The sequence below is a fragment of the Mastomys coucha genome, unplaced genomic scaffold, assembly GCF_008632895.1.
Source record: "Mastomys coucha isolate ucsf_1 unplaced genomic scaffold, UCSF_Mcou_1 pScaffold14, whole genome shotgun sequence".
Lineage (NCBI taxonomy): Eukaryota > Metazoa > Chordata > Mammalia > Rodentia > Muridae > Mastomys > Mastomys coucha.
This window is the reverse complement of record NW_022196896.1, coordinates 80,087,744-80,107,187: the sequence shown is the minus strand read 5'-3', so window position 1 is coordinate 80,107,187 and position 19,444 is coordinate 80,087,744. Positions and strand designations below refer to the sequence as shown.

The 19,444-nt window shown below is 42.3% G+C and overlaps 1 protein-coding gene across 4 annotated transcripts in view; it reads left to right on the top strand.

Annotated features, from left to right (window-relative positions):
• The first annotated feature begins 445 nt into the window (after positions 1 to 445).
• Positions 446 to 19,444, top strand: part of Dnah7 (dynein axonemal heavy chain 7) — a 254,194-nt gene continuing 235,195 nt past the window's right edge. The window contains exons 1-5 of one of the 4 annotated variants that reach the window (XM_031367449.1): positions 446 to 638; positions 5,928 to 5,990; positions 9,315 to 9,377; positions 12,431 to 12,539; positions 13,903 to 14,050. In XM_031367449.1, coding sequence (XP_031223309.1) covers positions 624 to 638; positions 5,928 to 5,990; positions 9,315 to 9,377; positions 12,431 to 12,539; positions 13,903 to 14,050 — 398 coding nt within the window. In that variant the 5' untranslated portion in view covers positions 446 to 623. Of the gene's footprint in view, positions 639 to 5,927; positions 5,991 to 9,314; positions 9,378 to 12,430; positions 12,540 to 13,902; positions 14,051 to 18,126; positions 18,341 to 19,444 lie in introns of those variants that run through there. The other 3 variants (XM_031367445.1, XM_031367448.1, XM_031367446.1) reach the window with 3 other exon arrangements.

Below are 19,444 nucleotides of genomic sequence, written 5' to 3'. Positions count from 1 at the left end.
CCCCATGCCTGAGGGACTGTCTTGGCACAGCATCGTTCATGTAGTTAATCATACGTGGTTTTAAATGAATTTCTGAAGGCTCACTTTCTAGTGTGTTAGGGAAATCAACAGAACTTAACGCTGAGGCCCCTGGATAATGAGCACGTTTACAGGCGGCAGTCTTGAGTGCCTTCTCATTATTCTATTTGCCTACATTAGCAATGAAATCTGCAGAAACAGCTGAATGAAGGCTTAAGGCAGAGGATCACGCCAATGCAGACTCAGTGAAAGATGCAGTAATTTGAGGACCCACTTGGTCATCAAAGGGTCTTCGCTCGTTCACGGTTGCCTGCCACCCTCCGCAAGGGGGGTGGGGCTGTGTTGGGAGCACCGAGGCCCCAGAGAGCCACCCTGTTCGACCTCTCAGAAAGTTCTGCGCCTGATCACGCAGATGCAGATGACCGGAAGTGGGATCCGCCAGCTTGTTGCTTAGCAACGAATGAACCAGGGACGCTAAAGCTCTCAGCTCAGAGAGAGCCGAGACCGAGCGAGCTGTCCAGGGGCGAACAACTTTGGTCTCCGGGTCCTGAGTCCCACAGCAGCGATCCCGGCCGGCCCTGCGTGGCCCGCAAGTCCTTGCCGCCATGAGCAGCGAGCAGGTGAGAGCGGGGCCGCCAGGGTCGCTGGGTCCGGGGGCCAGGCGCGCAGGAGCAGTGCGGACTGCGGACTGCTTCCTCGGGAACCTCGACTCCAGTACCATCCCGGCGTTGAGTGTTTCCCTCCTGTTCCCTTCCCAGCCGCTGGACCTCGTTGTTGTAACAATGGGACACAACACTCTCGGGATGCGCCAGCTATGGAAACTGGCTCCACAGCGACCCCAGCTGTACTCCGGGAGTGTTTGGGTGGCAGAAGGCTGGGCAGGACGTCACCGTGGGCGTGGTCTCCCCTTCCCCGCCTTCGCTACCCCCTGCCAGTCCACCTCCAGGAGATAGAGACTTGCTATTTGCCAAGCCTTCCCATCCCAAGCTGGCCTGGGGGTAGGCGGGGGGTGGGGGGAGGAGGGCGGTCTGCTATTTAGGCCAGGCTGGCCTTGAACTTGCAGCACCCTCTCTCGCCCCCGCCAGTGCTGAGATTACAGGCCACCCCGGGCACCTTCTTACTTAGTCCTGTACTGTGTAATAAAAGATGCAATCTACAATAGATACGTTGTGAAAATAAAAATCTTCCTTTGTTGAACTTGAGTAACTATAGCATGAAACCTGGTCAATGGTTTTGATGCCAGCGCAACCCAAATAAAAAGAAGTTGATTTTCAATCTGAAAATTGTACTCAGCTTTTAAGATTTTCCATCTCTTCATAGTGGTTTTTCTTATAAACTGAGTTTGTTGTGAAAATGGGTGTAAAAGATGATTTGGGGGTTGGGGGGACGGCTTAGTGCTTAAGAGGTTGATGTGAAGCCTTGAAGATATAGACTCAAATCCCCCAGCACCCACTTCAAGGCCCAGTGTGACTGAGCTTGCCTGTAACCCCAGCACTGTGAAGGGCAGAGACAGGAGGATTGCTGGAACTTCCTGTCCAACCCCTTAGTTTCTCATTCAGTGAGAGACCCTTTCTCAAAGCAGTAAGTCAGTGAGTGATTTACTGGCTTCTGTGCACAGGCAGGGGCACCCTTATACAAAACATGGACATAGAACTCTCTCTCTCTCTCTCTCTCTCTCTCTCTCTCTCTCTCTCTCTCTCTCTCTCTCTCACACACACACACACACACACACACACATGGGCACACACTCACAGTGGAGGGTAGTTTAAAGTCTTATTGTGCTATTCAGGTTTTGTTGCGGTGGCAAAATAGAGCAAGACAACTCAGAGAGGAAATACTTATTTTGTCTCATGGTTTTAGAGGTCACCGGGTTCTAGGTGTTTCTGGGTGCTGTAATGAAGCCTACATCAAGGCAGGAAGGGCATGGTAGAGTGAAGTTACTTGCCTCAAGGCAGCCAGAAGGCAGAGAGCCCTGGGGAAGAGGCTAGAGGAAGAGCAACAGGTTGAAGGCATACCCTCAGTAGCCCACGTTCTTCAGCTGGGCTCTACTCTTAACACACTTCCCTTAGACTTACATTAATTTATTGGGGGAAGTAGCGTTTTCCTGGTCTGATAACTTCCAAGGATATCACCAATGGGTGCCATGCCTCAACACAAGAGCTCCTTGGAAAGACGTGCCATATCTATACTATTATAGCGATCGTTATAGATTATATAGGTTATTGATCAGTAGCAGAAAATGTGGAGCCTGCTAACCAAGTGAGTAATAGTTATCTAAATGCTGGTGAAATTTTTCAGTATTCTTTTTTGAAATATACATAATAATTGAGAACTAAGAAAACAGGTGTTTTGTTTCATATATCTAACTATAACAATGAGCAGTACAAGAACAAATTTGGGAGGGAAAAGAACCTCCCAAATTATAGATACACGTAACAGAAATAAAACCGCCACAACAAAAAACACCGAGCAATCACTAGACCTCCCTGTGTGATTCTTAACAAAATCACAACTCCTTACCGTCTATAATTAAGTTGCTCATTTGCTTGATGCCCAAGTAAGTCTTTGGCCCAATCATGGAACCATAGTCTATACTGTCAAAATCTAAAATAACTCTTTTATTAACTATACAGTGATTTTTCCTGGAAAGGTATTTTTATTAATTCCTTTCACCTATCCAGCTCGAGCTAGGAAGCAGTCACTAAATCGTCATTGGAAGCCAGGTTTGCTTTATCTCTATAAAATGATACTGGGACCTAGTATCCGACGACCCCCAGAAGAGCCGTGGTCGATTGAAGAAATCTTGGACTCACCAAGAATGAGCATTATTAAGCCGCCTAGGAGTCTTGCCACTTTCTATGCACTGCTTTAAGCAGCAGAGGGCTCCCTCCTACTGTTTTGGTTGATTTTTTGCAATTTTAAAACTCATCTCTATCCTTCTATGCTAATTTAAGAGTACAGTTTTCCTTTTGAAAAGATGAAAGTTTTATACTTTAATCTAAAACAAATAAAATGGATTAAATTTTCGGAAATTCCATTTTAACGTGACATTTACTTATGTATTCATTCCATTTGAAGAAGTGAGCAGGTGGCAGAACCATATTTACTGAGGAGGTTTTAACATATTCATCTCATTAGTGGAAGGTTGAGAGGGACATGGCATTTTTCAGAGATAGCTGTCTGGGTTTTTTCTCTTAAGTTCGGTATTTAAAGAGAAATATAAGTCTTTTCCAGTTGCTCATCTCATTTTTAATGCTAGGAAAAAACTTCAGACACTTAAAAGATTCACTTGAAGAAGTCTCCAGAATTTAAAAGTGTCACGACTCAGCGATGAGGAAGGTCCTCACAAACAGACTGTTGCTTGTGGGCAGGAGAGGCTGCAAAACTGCTGCAGCCTCGCTATGCTCAGCACTCATTAACGTTAGAGGGCCAAGTGGCCATCATTTGTCTGCCATGCTCATCTGCTTATTCACTTAAAATGATGATGATGATGATGGTGATGATGATGATGATGATGGTGTTTTTCAAGATAAGTTTTCTTTGTATAGTCCTGGCAGTCCTGGAACTTGCTCTGTAGACTGAGCTGGCCCTGGCCACACAGAGATCTGCCCAATTCTGCCTTCTGAGTGCTGGGGTTAAAGGTATATGCCACCACTGCCTGGCTAAAAATATATATTTATCTGTATGAGAGTTTTGCCTGTATGTGTGTGCAACATGTGTGCAGTGCCCCCCACAGGCCAGAAAAGGCCTTTAAGAACCCCAGGGGTTCGAATCATAGACTGCTGTGAGTTGCCATATTGGTGTTGGGACTGAGCCCAGGCCCTCTCCAAAAGCAACAAGCTGTCTCTTAACCACTGAGCTGTCTCTCCATCAAATTGTCTGTCTATCATTAAAAAGAAACTGAGATAAAGTTTTCTGTGAGACCAGTACTGTAGAACCAACTTTATCAACCATGACTCAAACATGTGACACTCATATTTGGGCTAACCTGTTAAAATTTATTTTTGAAACAAGGACTTACTACAGAGTTGAGAACTAACTAACTTTGAACTCATATAATCCCCCTATCTCAGCTTCCCAAGTGCTGGAATGCAGGTGTATGACATCATCTCCAACAACACTATTAAAATTTGAGAGGTTATTGGAAATTTAGCAGAAAAAAAAATGTCAATTTAGTAGAAACCTCTGATTGCACGGCTAATGCATGGATTATGTAACAGGTTTCACAATATCCCTTCCAAGTGTTGAGTAGATAAAAACCAAGAAAGAAAAATCTAAAGGATTAAACTGTTCGGCAATTCATTGCACAGTATAAATTTATACTGAGTTTCTACAGAAAACAGATGGCCTACTTTAAAAGGTAATTAAAGAATCATTGGAAAGAGAGCGTTTGCAGAGGACTGGGGGCTCGGGGGTTCAGAGGGCACACGAGAATGTGAGGCAAGCTTTATTTTAGAGTTAATGTAAAATGTGGCTGAGAGAATCAAATTTAGCATTAGTGAGTAAACGGGCAAGCCCACAGCCACGGCTGAGGGGCCAGTGAACCCCGTGAGAGTCAGAAACACAACAGTTGTCCCAGGGTCCACTCACACTTGTGGACTGTTTATTTCCACAGACCCCCAGTACTTGGACATAAATATCCCAGTTCCCTTCCTCCTGGTGCTCAGTATGTTGGGACGCCTCTTATTGGTTAGTTCTGACCAGAAGTTTGAGGGTTAGGTGCTTGGATGATGCCCATACATAGAGTCTATCACCTTCATCACAGAGTAGGAAAAAAGATAAGAGACTCAGGCAGGGGCAAGCAACATAGCTATCACAGAAATTACTGAAAATAGAGGAAGCCTTCATAGAAAGAAACTATTATGAGCAGTTGCACTTTCCTGTCCACATATCATTAGGGAGCCAGTGCCCAGCATGCACGAGTGCTCCAGGTTCAAAAGCATTTTTAATGATACGGTATAGTTTAACTAAAACATCTAACATCTTCATCCTCACCCCCAAATTTACTCCTGAGCACAAGAATGGAGGACAACGGCTGACTTCCGGAAGTCTGTTCTTCCCTTCCATTGTGTGTTCCAGGCTATTGAACTCACGTGGTCAGGTTTGGTGGCAAGTGCTTTAACTACAAGGCCATCTGTCCTGATTTAGGGGCTTATTTTATTTTAATTAATACTTACTTAATTAATTAATTCTGTTAACATGACACATGTTAGAATTATCTGTGAAAAAAACAAAAATGGAACAAACTCAGTGGAGAAAGCACCTCTTCTCTGGTTACGCCTGCAGACCAGTCTGTGGGGCATTTACTCTGTGGGGATTGGTGTGGGAGGGCCCAGCCCACTGCGGGTGGTGCCATCCCTGAGCAAGTGGTCCTTGCAAGAAGCATGTAAGAAGGCAGGCTGAGCATGCCAGTAGGTAGTGCTCCTCCATGGTTTCTGCTTCAGTTCCTGTTTTGGGTTCCTGCCTTGGGTTCCCCTGATGATGGAATATAACCTGTAAGCCAACTTCCCACAACCTAAGTGGCTTTGGTCATGGTGTTTTATCACAGCCATAGAAACCCTAACTGAGACACCATCTTACCAACCCTGAAATTGTCTATTTCAACTTTCAACTGTTCAGTAAGATAGTCTCTCTTTCTCTTTCTCTCTCTATCTCTCTCTTTCTCTCTCTCTCTCTTTCTCTCTCTCCCTCCCTCTATGTGTGTCTGTGTGAATTTTGTATCTTGCAACCTTGCTGAATGAACTAATTAGTTTTCATAATCTCTTGGTGTATTATAAAATTCTATATATATAAGATTATACTATTAGTAAATCATGTTTTAGGATATTTTGGATGATATGCTTGACTTTATAGTAAACAGTGTAAAATTTGGCTGAGTGAATTAAACTGGTTCTTTCTTCCCTACACAGGATAAACTATCTGTTAAAGAAAAATCCAAGACACCAGTGAGATTCCTACCACAGTTGCCTATGGTAATTTGTTAATATATTACCATTATTTACTCTACTAGGATAGTGTTGCTTATTATTGTCTGACTTCAAATTCTGTGTTCCAGTTGATTCTATCCTGATGGGAAAATCCTGTGTGGTGTGTATCTTAGAAAAACCACTAATAAAATCACCACATTAGCAACTTCTAGCATGGATGGATGGTTTGAGGAGTCTGAGGCAAAGAAATCCCAGATGATTTCAAGGAGGGATGTCAGTGTTGGACATCAGGAGACAAGGGCTTAGGTCACAGTGATGTGCCTGGCACTATGAACTTTGACTGGGTTGTTTATCTCTGTGAACCTCCTTTGTGACATCAGAGGAGATGGCTCTTCTAGTGTCAAAGGCTGTACTACAAAAGATTTTGTAGACTTTGGCTTTTGTTTTCATTATTTCTCCACAAATTACCATTGTCTATGGAAAAGGCAGCTAATAGGTATTGTTAGTGGACAAAGCATTGGAAAAGTTAGCTTCTGCTTCAGTAAAACTTACCATTTTCTAGTTATGTTGGATTTAATGACATTGAATTGTGCTCTTAGACTTCTAAGAGTTGAGTTTAAGTAGAGTTTCAGAACAGATACTATTTTGAAACATGTATTCAAGTCTTAGGATGAAATCTATGATGGAATCTGCATTGCTTTGTACAGGGAAGATTTCTAACTTTTTTTTATTAAATAAATGCATGAAAACAAAAACAGAAACAAAAAACAAAAACTTAAATGAAAACATTAGGGGCTTACTCTTTGAGCATTTCAAAGGACCTGTTTTAATTTTCAGTCTGTTTGCAATGTTTTAGCCAGGATTATTAGAAACCTTATAGGTAAAACTATAACTTTCTTACATCTATCAATATTTTTATGTTTTCTAGTTCACAAATCAAAGTACCGAAATGAAAAACAATTTCTCTTTTAAAACTTAACAAATTATAAAATTGAAAATGTTGCTGTTGGGGTGTTTGAGCTTGTTAGACTTGTGTTCAGTCACTTCATAAGTATTTGGGGTCAGATGAATGATTCTTTCAAGCCAATAAACCATATGGTTATTTAAAATGTGTTTTCTGGCTGATTGAAAAACCTTACGGTATGCTCTTATTTGAGCATATCTTACATGTCTTCTTTTATATTCTTGAGTATTTGTGATTTCTGAGAAATCATACTTTTGGGACAGCTTAAAGTAATCTATTTCCTTGCTTGTATCTAAACATCAAGTTCATACTTGTGTGAAAGCACTCCAGCAGCCACAAGACTAAGAGTGGCTTTGCTCATGGTCACTCAGGCTTCACTAAGTCTTTGAGGTCTGACTCAGCACAAATTACTCTATGCCTTCATGACATGTGACAGGAATGACGTAGCCCTCTTCTATCTTGTCGTCATGTTTCTGGGCACATTCGGCCTTTGTGTCTGTGGGTACAAAGATGAGTGATGGAGGACACTTTTCCAGCTCTTGACTGCAATGTCTATGTAGTACAGGTCATATGGCAACACAATGGAGGAGACAGTTTGGAGAATGTGGATGAGAGCTTTGAAAACCAAGACGAAGGCTTGCTCCTCCTCTCCTGAGAGTTTATGTTTCTGAGCAGAGCAGTCAGTAGGCTCCTAGGAAGGCTAAGGTAGCCTTCTGTTACAGCACTGCCTGTAAACCAAGGCCCATATCTTCTGCTGTCTGTCTTATTGGAATCTGCTGTCAGCCGAGTCCCACTACTGATCTTCGTCTTTTCATATGCATTATGTTACTGTTTCTAGGAACATGTATAGAATAACATTTTGTCTCTCTGTACAGTCAATAGGGTAACAGAATAACTTATCATCCAAACAGACATACCATTGAAAGAGAAAACGCTACTAACTGTGCTTGGGCAAGAGGTGTAAATGGCGACTATGTTCTATAAATTGGGATTAAAGCCACCGTAAGAGGGACTGCAGTGACTTCTGATGCTAGCCGGAGCCCCAAACCACCTCTTCCATGATATAAGAGCCCCCGGCTATGCAGCCCTACCTCCCCTCCCACTCACTTTGTTTTCAGGTACACACATAAACTTAACTTTGCAGAGTCACTTCTTATCCTGTCTCATCTAGCACATCACTGCCTCTTCACTCTGTGATTTTTCTCCATTATATTATTACTTCTTGATGCTGTATGGCCCATGTATCCTGATACAGCTGTCTATACTTCCACCTGAATGTATGCACCATGAGAGGAGGGCCAGGAGGTCCATAGCTCTAGACTCACTGCCTTAAGTAAAACCAGCATATGGTAGGGGCCCAAGAGTTCCTTGTTTAAAAGGAAGGACTTGCCTTTGGACTGAGTTAACCCAAGTTCCCTGGCTGCCTCCCCACCCCAAATATCTTCTCTCAAGCTTGCTCCTGTCTTTTGGCCTCCAATTCCTGATACCCTTTCTCTCTTCAGTAAGCACATTGCTATCCTTCTCTGTGGAGAACCAATTCGTTTCAAGGTTTGGCTGCCATCAGTTTTTCTTTTGAGAATTTCAAAAGACTAAAAGAATTTTGACTATTCTTTACAATCTGCTCTGGTTAGAAGCACATCATATTTTATATGTAAAACAGAAAACAGGTCATTCCTTATCTGTATAAAAAGCATGACAGTGTTCCAACAGTATTTGTCTCAGACATTTTAATATTAAATTATATTAAATAATAATTAAATAACATTAAATGTACTACTTTACGTTAACTTTGTGGAATATGCCAAGTGTGATGTAGTCAGTATAAAATATAATGTAATCAATTTGAAGAGTTACAGTGAGATAATTTACATCTTCTGTTTTGAATTGTCTTTAAAATCCAGGACAAATTTTATTTGTAATACACTTCAGGTCGGAGCAGCCATATTATAAGTGATTTATAACTACAGAGGACTAAAGAGGCTACTTGGGCAGAATAGGTATAAAGAGCAGGCTAGACATTGGAACAACCACTCTCTGCAGATGTGAAGGAGAGTGCTCAAGATCCATTATTTTCCAGAAAGCTTAGCCTCAGACCTCAGTGGAGAAGGTGTGGTTGAGGCTCACATGGGGCTGAGGTGGTGCCACCCTCTGGGATGCAGAAATCCCGAAGGAAAACCTCTGTCTCTCTGGCCCTTGGCACTTGGTGATACTTGTGGAAAGCCAGCATGGAATGCCAGTAAAATGTGCTAGAGGATCAGCATCGGGTTAGCGACACAAAAGGGGAGAGGGTACGACCTGGCCAGGTGCTGATTGCTGGCTGTCGCACCAAGTGAGAGTGAGAAAAACCACCGGACAATATAAAATTTATGTTAATGTTTTTTTCTTCTTTCATGTATTTTATGCAGGATAAACTATCCAGTAAAGAAAAGGGCAAGCTGCCGACAAGAGTTTTACCACAGTTAAATTTGGTAATTTATATAGTTTATATATATAATTTCTAAAGTGTTGCCATTTGTAGGCTTGGATTTTTTAAATCCTGCTTTTAATAAGGGTTCTCAAATGCTTTGATTCCCCTTCTAGCCCACTGTCCAAAGGTAGGGGAGAAAAGATGGCAAATAGGACAAGGGGATGTGGAGGTGTTTAGAAGTAGCTCTTTGGGGTGTAATTCCAATCTCCACTTGTCAGGATACCAGCAGTCTAGTTCAGTAGTGACAGGATACCAAACAGGAACCAGCAGCGATGGCACGATCCAGCAGAAACCGCCAGACCTCTCTGTTGAATGGACACCAGCCAGCAGGAGTGGCCAGAGTCAGCCAGGAGGCCAGGAGAAGTTCTCTGCTGTGCTTCTCTCAACGAATGGAAGATCAGTGAAGATGTGAGACCAAGGAAGCGGTGCAAAGCTAGCTAGGCAAGCACTGGTACCATCCACTGAATCCTGTTTATGCTCTCTCCAGACATCACGTGTCCTACCACAGGCCTTGCCTCAGCAAAACTCCACAAGAGTCTGCATCACCTGACACACCCAGACATTTCCACCTCAGCAGTTTTCAGGGGCTTATTGGTTCCAAACTTCAAACAAAATACCAGGTCTCTGGTTTTGAGTTCTGATTTGATTCTTTTCTGATAGAGAAATTCTTATATATATCATTCTACCCATAATTTCTTATCATTTGCAGAGTCTTCAATGGTAAATAACAACATTTATCAAGATGGATTAGCAGGAACACCACTGTCAGGAAATGATGGCTCAGATCAGAACTCCATGCTCTTTGGGCCGTCGTTTCCTTCTCTGAGTCTCCGGCTCTGAAAATGGGGATGCTTGATTACCTCTATGGCGATGGGCCTGTCAGTGCTAAAAGGCCATTCTACAAAGGATCTTGTGGGTCCTTGAATGATCCGAGTCCTATGGGAAAGACAGCAGGCATTTCAGTTCCTGAAGCACCGGACTAGTTAATGTTGATTCTCTTTCATAGCTATCCTGAATTCGATATCATCAAATTACCTTTCTGTAGCTTCTGGGATTTAAATTTAAATAGAGTTTCAGTAAAAAACAGAAAAATCATAAGGAAATCTTAGCAAATTATAAAAATCATTGCAACTAAACAAACTGCTTTTGAACTACAAACAAAGGAAAAGTTGAGAAGGAAATTCAAAAACGATATGAAATTGGGGAGATAATATTCCAGAATGTCTGGACTAAGCACTGAGAAAGGTCATAGAGCAGTTAATGGCAAAGTAGAAAGATGGCTTCAATTAAACCCAACTGCATTTCAACAAGTAGGACCCCAAGGAAGCTCAGAAGAAGAGAGAGCAACTAAAAGGAATGGTGGCTGAAAAAATCATCCCTGGTGAATCTGAGAAACAAACAGCTGGCTCTTCAAAAAGATAAAACAAAACAACAACAAAACAAGAAACAAAACCAAACAAACCCAAAAACACAAAAGCAAAACTTAGCAAAGCTAGGAAAAAGAAAAGATTCTAAATAAAAAGACACCACAACTTTTTTTTAAGAAAAGCTCATAATTACATTTATTTGTTTGCATGTATGTATGTGTGTATGTATTATTGTTTTACCTGTGTTTTCTTTTCTTTTCTTTTCTTTTTTACTTTTGTTTAAATTTTTTTTTCTTTTTTTATCAGATATTTTCTCTATTTACATTTCAAATGTTATCCCCTTTCCTGGTTTCCCCTCAGAAAACCCCCTATCCCATCCCCCGTCCCCCTGCTCACCAACCCATCCACTCCTGCTTCCCTGTCCTGGCATTCCCCTACATCGGAGCATCAAGCCTTCACAGGACCAAAGGCCTCTCCTTCCATTGATGTCCGACTAGGCCATCCTCTGCTACATATGCAGCTGGAGCCATGGGTCCTTCCATGTGTACTCTTTGGTTTGTGGTTTGTTCCCTAGGAGCTCTGGGTTCTGGTTGGTTCATATTGTTGTTCCTTCTATGGGGCTGCAAACCCCTTCAGTTCCTTTGGTTCTTTTTCTAGTTCCTCCATTGGGGATCCTGTGCTCAATCCGATGATTGGCTGCAAGCATCCACCTTTGTATTTGTCAGAGCCAAACTCAGAACCCAAGATACAATTCACAGACCACATGAAGCTCAAGAAGAAGGAAGACCAAAGTGTGGATACTTTGGTCCTTCTTAGAAGGGGGAACAAAATACCCATGGGAAGAGATACAGAGACAAAGTGTGGAGCAGAGATTGAAGGAAAGGCCATCCAGAAACTGTCCCACCTGGGGATCCATCCCATATACAGTTACCAAACCCCGACACTATTGTGGATGCCAACAAGTGCTTGGGGACAGGAGCCTGTTACAGAGATGCCACAACTTAACACCACAGAAATAAAAAGATGACTAGAGATCATCATGAATAACTGTGTGATGATGGACTTGACAACTTAGAAGAACCAGATGGATTCCTGGACACCTATATCCTTTACTGAGGATGCAAGGGATGGGGCACTAAGTAACAGCTGAACAGGCAGAAGAATCCCAGCCTGCTCGTGTCAGTAGGGCAACTAAAAAGAACAGGGATGCAATGCACATTTCAGAAAGCTAACAGAGTTTTAAAGCTTTCACCATAAACAATACATTTTCAAGGAGATTTGTTTAGCCTCGATTAGATATTAAACGATGTATGCAAGTATTGAAACATGGCATGGTAACCCATTAGTATGTATTGATATGTAAAATGTCATGCTGTTATCTATCAGATAAAAACAAATTGAAAGAAATCTTGTAGACAGTGGCTGATACTGGAATGAGCAGATGGTGTGGAATAGACACTCCGGGTTTGGGTCGTAGACTCTCATAATCAAGTACCATCGGGACTTTTGTGACTATTTCCTGACAGTGTCCAGGTAAAGGAAGATCTGCTGCTGCGGACGGTTGTGTATCTCCCCAGAGGTCCTGATATGCTTAGGAAAATGTTTGAGCCACCCATACAAATACTCATTTATTAAATGAAGCATTTTCTATATTACTTACTAACATCATTTAAATTTTCTATATTAGACAGGAGTCAAGCCCCAGTGGCAGCAGACTGCTCCATCCTTCCATTTAAATGTCAAACAAGAAAACCCAGTTCTAGAACCCTATAGTGCTAAAAACGAGCAGTCATATGGTAAGAACTTTATTTATTTATTTATTTATTTTTACTAAAAACATGGATAGTTAATAAAACCATAAAATTACAAAATCCAAGCAGTACATGTCATATAGAAAATTTTCTTCTATGTATTTATTATCACAAAATAATTGTTTTCAGTTCCTAGTTATTTGAGGCCAGTCAATGCTTTTTGTGAAAAAAGCATTTATTTTTTTTTTATTCTAGTTTATTCTCTCATCATTTCACCTGTATGTGCACATACATAGACACACACACACACACACACACACACACACACACAAACCATAAACACACACAGATCATCATATTCTCTTCCATTATCTTTTCTTATCTCCCCCCCTCTCTCACAGGTCCCTAACCCCTTCCTCCTAGCAAGTCTCTTCTGTATTTACTTAGGGTCGCCTGCATGAACATGGGAAAGGTAACTTCTGGTGGCCACTACTGAGGCATACCATCCCTTCTCCACCTTAGGGAGCAAACCTTGACTGCCTGAGGTTCCTCAGGGAGGGGTGGGACCTTATGAGCCCACCCCTCTTCACAAAGTTGATGGACCTTCTGTGTCAAGACTTTTTTCCTAAGAATGTCCTAAGTTGTGGATAATATTTCCAAATCAGTCACCTAAAAAATAATTTTACTCTAGGGCCTGAAGGGAAATAGCTCAGTCAGTAGACGGGAGGACTATGGACCTGAGTTTCCCCTCCATATCCACAGATAAAGCCAGCTGTGGCTGTATGTCCTTACAGGCTCAGTGCTGAGATGAGATAGGGGGGTTCTTGAGGTTGACTAGCTAGCCATCCAGCCTGACCCACGAGCTTCAGGTGACCAAGATCGGCTTCTGCGCACATGTGCACACAGAGATGCATATGAACATCTTTAAAAATTCTAACGTATAAGCACGTATTAGGTGGATTACCTTCAACATTCACATACTCTTGAAACCAGGGGTCTTTTAAATTTTTCTTGAATAGTGTAACTTTGTTTTTTATCATAGTCTAAATTTTAATCCTTTTAAGGATTAAAATACAAATACAACTCTAATACAAATACAACTGAAAATATTTATTATATTAATCAAAGCACCACACAATTCAACGATATTCTTAAAATAATCAGAGAATTCTATCATGGTGGCTTAAAGTAAGCATTTAATATTTTTTTGTAGTAAAGCAATGTGCATTAGGATTCTTTGAATCACTTTCTCGGCCTTTTGGCTAGCTAAGATCAAGTGTAGGATTCTTTGAGATGAGAATGTAAAGTATGGGATATTTTTCAAGATGGTGTGGCAGTGTCTCATTCTAAGGACTTGCATGATTTAACTTACCTTTTACATGAACAACTGTTGCTTTTTAAATTTAAGCTGAATACATGGAGCACTTTGGGAAAAAAAGCAAATTACTGGACCAAATTGATGATAACCGTTCTGCACCATCAACTTCCAGATCAAAGGTCAAATCTCCACATAAGGAGAGAGAGAACTTCAGAAGCACCCTCGTCAACGTCATTATGTGAGTGCTGCAACCTAACCAGCATGTTACCTCAGGAAAGCCCTGGGAAGTAACCGCAGAAAATATAAGCACCCTGTACATCCCTAGTGGGTGCCTCCAAGCCTTGTTACAGCGAGGTTAGTGTAGGAGTAGAGACTGGAAGAGTTTGAGTCTGCCCGGTTAAGTATGTCTCACTTTTAAGCAGCATCACTTGTAAAGGGGCCTATGCTAATATTTGATGTCAACCAAGTGAGCAGGGATTATGTGGGAGTTCTGGCTGTCATCACGGTGGCTGGTAGAGGATGTGGATGCCTCCCATCCCCATGTTGTCTGTTCAGGTGATATGATGGCTATTGTGCTGTTGAGGGTTTCCTCATGTGGAACAGGACTCAGGGTGGAATAAGCAGTGTGAACATGCCTGGCCTTATCAAGCCTGGATTCCAGAGCTTTCCATGGAGAGAGGTGGAGGCTCTGACGGTCCTCTCTTTGCCCGGTTTCCACACAGCTTTGTGTAGGTTGTTTGGTGCCCTCTCTTGCTTCATTCTGACTCTCAGGGTGCTAACAACTACCCATGGAACACATAGGATTTCATGACCCGTTGTGGTAAGTGGCTCAGTCATAGAAAGCCACTTGCTTCCTCTATGGGCCATTTCTCTATCTGGACCTCTTAAGGGGAACAGTGGGTGCAAAGAACTTACAAAGAGCAAGTGGGGTCTGTGTGTTCTCACAGGTGGATGTGGATGTGTTTTCTATTTGTTTGCTTGTTTGATTGATTTCATCCAGTCCTGGATAAAGTCAAATTCACAATCCTGCCTATGTCCTCAAGTGCTGGAGGAAACACAGGCATGTGCCATCGCATCTAGTCTAGAGTGGTTTTGAGTTTGCTGTTGACGATGCCATGAGAAGAATATTACCATCTCGGGCCACTTGCATCACTTTTGTTGTTTTCTTTGCATGAGCTCATTCAGATCAGCTGGTGTAAAGTCAACACCAATCCTTGGGAGAAAGAGCCCATGGCTCCACATCTGTGGAAGAAATGCTCCTCCCTATTTCTGGTATTGGGGGTTGAACCCAAGGCTTCATACATGTTAAGTAAGTGCTCTATTGTTGAAGTATGAATGCAATTCTCTTTTAATTTTTATTTCAAGATAGTGTTTTATTAAATAGCCTAGAACTTGGAGTCATTTTTGCATCAGCCTTAATAACTGGTACAGTTGACATGGCCACAACGCCTGGAAAGAAATAGGATCTTGATTTGCCCTTTCCTACTCTTTGCACCCTCCTCTTTCCTTCCTCCTTCCTCTCCTCCCTTACCTGGATGGTTTAGATATAACAGTTTACATGCATAAAAATAGCAGCACTTAGTGAGCAGAGGACCCTGTGTTACTGGGTGGCTCTTTGGAAAGTGAACCTGTCTACTTAGCTTGGATCCTCATGCCATGCTGATTGGTCAGTCAGAAGGGCCCAGTCAAACCCCACAGACACCAGAGCATAGGGCGGCTGACAAGAGCTTCCTTGATGCAACTTCTTGTAGTTTCTAGGCCTCATTTAAAAAGGAAAGAAAGAAGAATGCAGGCCCGAGGACCCAGCCACAAGCACAGCTACCACCTTAGTATTTTTACTACCCTTACCTTGACATTTTTTTCTTTTCAATTTAAAAAATGTATAATTTTCCCATTTCCTCCTTTCACCCTCTCCCATTCCCATGTCTTTTTCCTTCAGCCCTTCCATGCCCACCCCAATTTCTTTCTAATTTATGAAAGGCTTTTTTCTTGATTAATATTGTTTTATACACACACACACACACACACACACACACACACACAGTTAAATACAACCTGCTGAGTCGGTTTAGTATGTGTGTATATACGTACATATGCTGTATGTATATGACTTCAAGGCTGGCCAACTGGTATTGGATAACCAACTGGGGGTCCACCCGTAGAAAAGACAAATTCTCCCTTCTCGGTTGTTAGTTGCCTATATTTCTTTGTCCAAGAGTGGGGCTCTTGTGAAATTTCTCTCTTCCATTAGGATATCCAGTGGCATTGTCATTGTGAAAATCTTGTTTAGGCAGCCATATCGTTGAGGCGTCATGGCTCTAACTTCCTGTCACTTCTAGGAGATACAACCTTATAGCAGACTTCCTAGTCCTTTGGCTCTTACAGTCTTTCTGTGCCCCTTTCCTCAGTGTTTCAACAGTTCTAGGTGCACAGGTTGCTTTGTACATCTATTTATTAGTACTCCGCACCCCAGGATTAGTTGTTCTCTGCATTGTGGCTAGTTATGGTTTTCCACGATGGTCCCATCTGTCTCCCTCTGTGTGGGGAGTAAGAACTACACTTACCTGTGAGTATAAGGCTAAGTATTTAGAATGCAGTGAGTACTTACTCTGGTCTAGTACAGTGGCAGCAGTAGGCCGTCCTCTGAGATCCATGACCTCTAGGGACATCTTGGCATGCTGGTTCATGTCATGGTTCACAGACATCACAACTGGGTGGGAGTACTGATTCCTTCCCTCCCTTGGCGGCTTCTGACACAATGAAAGCTGGTCCCTGGGAGGAGGCTTTCAGGTTAGGTCCAGCTGGGATCTCCTGAGTCCTGCGTCTGAGGTGGTGTTTTCAGCAATAGGGACTTAACCTTTACTCTCCGAGAAGCAACCGATGACAGCATCAATAGTCTATGTTCCTTTGGGAGTCTCTTGGACTCCCGTGAGCAACAACTTAAAAGATTTCTCATGCTTGGTACTGGTGTTTTTGTTAGCTACCCTATGGCTCTTTTAGGGAGCATGGTCAGCCAAAGTGAAATTACTTTATCTAAGATACATAGGTAATTTTAGTCAAATATAAAAGAATATGATTCATTAAGGCTTTTTCAAATATTCCTAGTGTTGTTTATTCCTTCACCCCCTTTGTACAGACCTCCTTTTCCCCTCCCCAGTGAAAAAGCTCCTCCCTGTCATGGGAAATATTAAAAAAGATCACCCCTCAATCTCTCTTGCCCTGCCGAAGGACCACATTCTAGTGCCTGTACTGACCGGCCTCAACACTATGTCCTGACGGGGTCCTGCTATCCTCTCCCAGCTAGCAAGAGCACCTCACTTACATGCAGCGCCCCACACACCCCACAATCAGTCATCTAGTGCCTAGTTACCCAGTAGAAGGATTTATTTATTTATTTTATGTATATGAGTACACTGTAGCTGTACAGATGTGACTCTGGGAGCCTCAGATGAGGGAGGACAAGTGGTGTTTGTCTTCCTGGGCCTGGGTTACCTCAGTCACTATAATGGTGATTATCAAAGGGTGAAGAGAATTTAGGTAGATCGTGAAAGGACACAAAGCATCAAATATACAGGAGGAACAAGAGGTATTTTTTTTCCAGACAATCTTTGCAGAACAAGGGGAAATAGTGCAAATAACAACCATATATATAAGATCACCGAGGTAAGTAGATTTAAAAAGTTTTATTCTGGGAAAAAAAAGTATTTGAGGCAGTCCATGTTACTAGACTTAATTGTATATTTTATTAATAAGTCACAGTATAACCCTTTGCTTAATAAATACATCATTATAACTTCACTTATGAAAAACTTATCACTAAATTAAAAGACATAAAATTGCAATTTATGAACTGAATAAGTAAATGAAGAGGGAAGGTGACCTTTATGGGTTGAGGGAGCCTCCTCCCTTTCCTAGGTTTTATTATAACTAGGTGCTGCTGCATTTTTGCCAAATGCTTTTTCTGTATCCACTGAGGTGACCCCTTGGCCTTTCTCCTTTATTCTGTCACCTATGATACACTTCACTAATGGCTTTCCTAGGTTTCACTCAGTTACTGCAAACCTTTATCTGTATAATATTGCTGGATTTTTATTTGCTAATTTTGTTGAAGGACAACTTGAAATTTATATTTATGTACAGGAAACTCAGTAGTGCACCTTGAACCTAGTTTGGTGACAAGTTTCTTGGTCTTTGCTTTTTCCAGCTTGGCAGGGCAAGTCACACATTTGGAACGTTGGCTCCCCACCATTTCTGTTGTAATTGGTTCCGGTGCCTTCCAACGGCTTATGCAGAGTTCTTTAGTCTTCCGGGTTACCATGGGAAAACAACAGTGTTCGTACATGTGCTCCTGCCGACCCACCTGCCCAGCCTTTGATGATGCAGTAGCCCCCTTCCTCGTAACATTGCAACACGGGACAGGCAGGAAGGACAACAGCTGGGTAGGCTACATTGTGTCCAACCAATACCAGCTGAGCCTTCTTGCCCTCTGCGAAGGTCATACCAGTGTTGACCCCTTCTTGAAGCACAGGTGATCTCTTCATGAGGATGGGATCTGCTTCTCCGGCTTTTTTATGGCTGAAGCAGTAGGGAGCTACAGTCGATGGCTCAGGGAACTGGTTAATTCCCTGGTAATTACAGGACTTACTGTGGCTGCAGCAGGCAGGTACAGTTGGGACACCTAACAAAGTGATGGGAGCCTCCTTTGCCCTGGACGTCCTGTCCGGCACCCTAGTTCCCAGGCCCTTGCTCACCCAGAGGATGTGTAACCCTCTGGGCATGCAGCTTCTTCACAGCAGCAGTCTCAGGCCCGGTCTTCCTCTCTCCTTCCTTTCCTTCCGGCATCTTGTTCCGCTGGAGGAGAAAGAGATTTGCTGTTTTGTGATGGATTTTTAAGCAAAAGTGAATAGTTTGGGGCTGCTGCATCATGTCTCTAGCTCCGTTATCAGATCTCTACTAGCCTCATAACATAAATTGGAACTGTGATTTTTTTTCTCTGTCTTCTGAAGGAGTTTCTGTTGAATTGGTTGGATTTCTTCTCTGACAGAATCCATTAGTGAGGCTACCTGGACCTGAAATTTTCTCTCTCGGAAATTATTAATTACTAACTTAATTAATTTGCTCGATATTGATCTAGTCATATTTTGTATTTTTTTCTGGAGTCATGTTTGGAACATTTTTGCCTTTCAGGTATGTGTCGCTCCCCACTCAGCTGTCTAATTTTCTGTATAATTAGCTATCAAGATAACCTCATTTTCTGCCACCTTTGGTACCAGTTGACTCTGGGTGAGGGCCTTTCTGGAGGCGCCAGGCCAGTTGCTTGCCGTCCTCCAGTGACAGGGGGACAGCAGCATTTTAAGCTGTGTTGTCTACCTTCTGTGACCTGATTCTCAGTGCCTGGCTTTTCTTCTTGCCTCCTCATAATCATCGGTTAAAAGAAAGGGATTGCCAGTGCTATTTTGAACTAAAAGTGTCTTAATTTTATGAGTAGGAAAATATCAATATAGTTATTTTTTCACTTTTGAGAAATAAAGTATATCCTATTTTTCTTTTCTTTTTTTTTTTAGTGTAAAGTTTATTTGGGGGGTACGGGAAGGGAAGTTGAGAAGGGAGTAGAGGCAGAGAAAGACAGAGA